At 38.5% G+C, this 4,119-nt stretch overlaps 1 protein-coding gene across 1 annotated transcript; it reads left to right on the forward strand.

Annotated features, from left to right (window-relative positions):
- Window positions 1-487: 487 nt before the first annotated feature.
- On the forward strand, window positions 488-2,410 carry LOC108916477. Its single transcript, XM_018722740.1, has one exon. The coding sequence runs from the start codon at window positions 488-490 to the stop codon at window positions 2,408-2,410; it is 1,923 nt and encodes a 640-aa protein (XP_018578256.1).
- The last annotated feature ends 1,709 nt before the right edge of the window (window positions 2,411-4,119 follow it).

Below are 4,119 nucleotides of genomic sequence, written 5' to 3' on the forward strand. Positions count from 1 at the left end.
AGGGGAAAGCGGGGCGGAACGGACTGGCAGGGCAGAACGGAATTTGCCATTTATTAAGCTGATTGGTGTCGTCCTCTATCAGCGAGATTTGCATACAATTAGTGCGTGTATAAGAAGTGGCCTATAGCATACTTGCTGTTTTGGTTGAGATCTAAGCTTCATTTCTCTACAAGTACGTGAGCCGAACGTTTGTGTGCAAGAGTGCGAAATATTTGTGAAGAAGGTAAGCTAAATCGATGGATTCCAGACAGTTTCTTCCACTCTGTCTTGATCAAACATTATCTAAACTACATTACTGTGTATGTGCTATATCATTCTGCTTTTTGAAAATTAGAAAATTTTATGGAGAATTTAACCTATCACCTGTGGGGCGCAACGGACTTTACCGAAGCGGGGTAGAACGGGCCGGTCCGTTCTGCCCCGCGTTTGGTCCGTTCTACCCCGCGTATTGCAAAGAGATATTGTTTATTTTTGTTTTTAATTGTAGATGGTCAGGGACTACGTTCGAAAAACTGAAAGGCAGAAATGGAGCACTGAAAAGATGGAATCTGCCATAAAAGTTGTTATCAATGAAGAAATGTCACTTGTTCGAGCTGCAACTCAATTTGGCGTGCCAAAAACCACACTTCTGAGGTACAAAAATCAAAAACTTCAGGATCCTACATTCAGAATTGACAAAACAAAAGGGAAATTTACATGCGTTTTCTCGGCAGAACAGGAATTGGAACTAGTTGTGTATCTCAAAGCTATGGAACGGCGATTGTTTGGGCTCACAATGCAAGATTTTCGGTCAGTTGCGTTTCAACTTGCGGTCAAAAATGGTTTAGATCATTCGTTCAACAAAGATAAAAAAATGGCCGGCAAAGACTGGATGGCGAAATTCATGGACAGACATCCAGAGCTGAGTTTGCGTAAACCTGAAGCGACTTCAGGTGGCAGAGCAATGGGTTTCAACAGGGTGAACGTTTCTCGATTTTTCGAACTTCTAACAAGTATTGTGGAAAAACATAAGATAACTGCTGATCGAATCTACAATTGTGACGAGACAGGAATTACAGTGAATCCTAAGGGACATTCCAAAATCATTGCTTCTAAAGGGAAACGTCAAGTTGGAGCACTTAAATCAGCGGAACGTGGCGAAACTGTTACAGCGGAGCTGTGCTTTTCTGCAAGTGGAGCTTACATGTCACCGATGCTCATATTTCCCCGCAAAAGAATGCAAAAAGAATTTGAATTGGGTTTGCCCCCAGGATCGTGGGCAGAGGCGCATGAAACAGGTTGGATAAATACTGAAATATTCACGAGGTGGTTCCGAAAATTCATAAAGTTTTCCAAAGCAAGCAAAGAAAACACCGTTTTATTAATCCTGGATGGACACTCAACCCATACCAAAAATATTGAAGTCATCGATTTGGCACGAGACAATGGAGTTGTTTTGTTGTGCCTGCCGCCCCATGCTTCTCACCGTCTTCAGCCACTCGATGTTTCTCTGATGAAACCAATCAGTTGCTACTACGAAGCTGAAACAAGGAAATGGTTAAGGACAAATCCAGGGAAAGTTATTACTCTGTGGCAAGTTGCATCTCTTTTTGGTTCTGCGTTCGTTAATGCTGCAACTATGCGAACTGCAATGAAAGGTTTCGAGAAAACAGGAATCTGGCCATTAGACATGAGCGTCTTCACAGAAGATGATTTCTTGCCATCTGCTCCAACGGACATTGATATTGTTCCTCGACCACCAATGACAGCAGAAGATGAACTGGATTCGATTACCCAACCCAAAAATCCAACAACCGAAGCACTCCCGCCTTCACCATCACTCACTGCTTCAACATTGCCGATTGTGACGGTGGCTTCAACACCCAATAAACCCATTCAAGAGAGATCTCAACCAGGGTGTTCTCGGGACACTGGAATCGCAATTGAACCGGCCACACCAAGCTCCTTTGTTCTTGCATCTCCTGAAAGTGTCTTAGCCGTACCCAAAGTAAGCTCCCAGAAACAACGAAAAGTCAACAGAAAAAGGGGAAAAGCTGAGATCTTGACAGATTCTCCGTATAAAAATGAGCTCAATGAATCGCTGCAGCTTATCAAAAGGAAGAAAGAAGAAAAAGAAATAAAGGCAGCAACAAGAAATTTGAAATTTTCATCCAATGTCAATGGAAAGACTACTGCAAAGAAAAGTACAATGACAAGTAAGAAAAATATAGCAGCAAAACAGTACGAAGAAGATGAATCTGAGAGTTCTGACTCAAGCGATGCGGAGTGCCTTTACTGCAATGAATTTTATTCAAAGTCGATTGAAGGGTGGATTGCTTGTGTGAAATGTCACAAATGGGCTCACAATTCCTGTGGCGGCATCGATGAAGAGGATGACGATACGGTCTTCATCTGCGAATTTTGTCGCTGAATATATTTTGTATTAGAAAAATAGCATTTACCTTGTTTTTTAGTATATACCTTGTAACTTTTTCAAATTTCGTTTATTTAAATGTTGATTTCCGTTCTGCCCCGTGTGTGGGGTAGAATGGTCCCAATGTCTTTTCCTTTATTTTTATTTTTCCGAGTGTATATTTTTGTTTGTATTTACAGTTTGGTACCTCTTTTATGAAAATAAATGTTTTTCTATGGTATAGAAAAATTTGGAGACTCATCTGACTTTCATTTAAAATTACACAGTTTCTCAAACATTAGTAGGTCCATTCCGCCCCGCCTTCCCCTATATATTTTTAAATCGTCGCTCAAACTCTATCAAATGACATTATTAGATCGTCTCCTTGGTAATGTATGTCAAAATTTCTATAGTCAACTGTTTTTATACAAATGGCACACTATATATTTTTTTATCAATTCTGGAAGATATTTTTTTCTGCGTTCAGCTATATAAGGAAGTCTATGGGTTCATTAGAAATATTACTAGAAACGCAGTAGAAAAGATGAATCCTACTTTCAGAAGCTTTATTCTGAAAAATTATAGCCAGCTGCGGAAATAACTGAATAACTGAACGTTTCTAACGGTTTGTCAAAATAATTGAAATTTTGTACCCATCTATTCTATCTATAACTATTTATAACATGAATACTTACGGTAACCAAGAAAAACTAAATATGATTTTAATTTATGAAGAGGGCCGAAAGAATGATAAAGTTGCCAGGTATTATACCAATATCGTTTTCCGCAGGACAACTTCCATCAGATAAAATTTTCGAAAAGTTAGCAAGGAATTTGGCGGCAGATAGAAGTTTTCAAAAGAAGAGTTTTTAAACCCAGAGGGGCAAGAAATGAAGTACATTCTATAAAAATGTTAAATGGCCTGCTAGATCTCCGGATCTCACACCTATAGATTTCTTTCTTTGGCCTTACCTAAATGTTATTGACAACCTTAAAAACATAATAAGAGTAGGATGCCGGAGATTAAATGAATGTGTTTGTAGAGAGGGAGTGATAAACAGAGCTATTCTGTGTGTGGAAGCAAATGGAAATCATTTTGAATATTTGACATAAGTATTGTTTTAAATTGTTATATTATTATGGTATTAAAAATAAAACATTTTACTTTTAAAAACATAGTAACTTTTTTCGCAGCTGGCTACCATTTTTCAGAATTAACTACGAAGCTAAAGCTTCATTATTTGCTGTTTTTCTAGCAATATTTCTAATGAAACTATAGACTTCCTTATACAGGGTGTCCCGAAATTCATGCAACAAAATTTGGTCACAGATTCTTAAGACAAATTTAGGGGACCTGTATTTTTTATTTTTGCCAAGTGGCCCCCTCTTTCGGAGTTACAGCCCCCTGAAATCCGCCCCTAAGAATATTCTTTTTTTTATATCTCAGGACCCTATTGTACGAGAATCACTAAATTTGGTACACAGGGGCTTTATGACAAATGGAATCTGATGGTGCTTTTGGCGGGGAACCCCCTTAAGACAATTTTTCGTGGGCCCCCTTGTCTTTGGAGCCAAAAAAATTTGGTCGCATATTTAAATTTCTTAAAAGTTATCAGTCCACTAGAAAGCCATTAAATTTAGAAACTTTTGTCTCTTTATACTTTTTTCGTAAAACGCAATGTTTTCGAGAAAAATGTCAAAATGTGATCGAATGCATATCGTGATTC

This window comes from Anoplophora glabripennis, unplaced genomic scaffold (genome assembly GCF_000390285.2).
Source record: "Anoplophora glabripennis isolate ALB-LARVAE unplaced genomic scaffold, Agla_2.0 scaffold2185, whole genome shotgun sequence".
NCBI classification, from domain to species: Eukaryota; Metazoa; Arthropoda; class Insecta; order Coleoptera; family Cerambycidae; genus Anoplophora; species Anoplophora glabripennis.

Excerpts from the sequence above, each read along its gene's own strand:
- LOC108916477 (XM_018722740.1), top strand. The coding sequence starts at position 488 with ATGGTCAGGGACTACGTTCGAAAAACTGAAAGGCAGAAATGGAGCACT.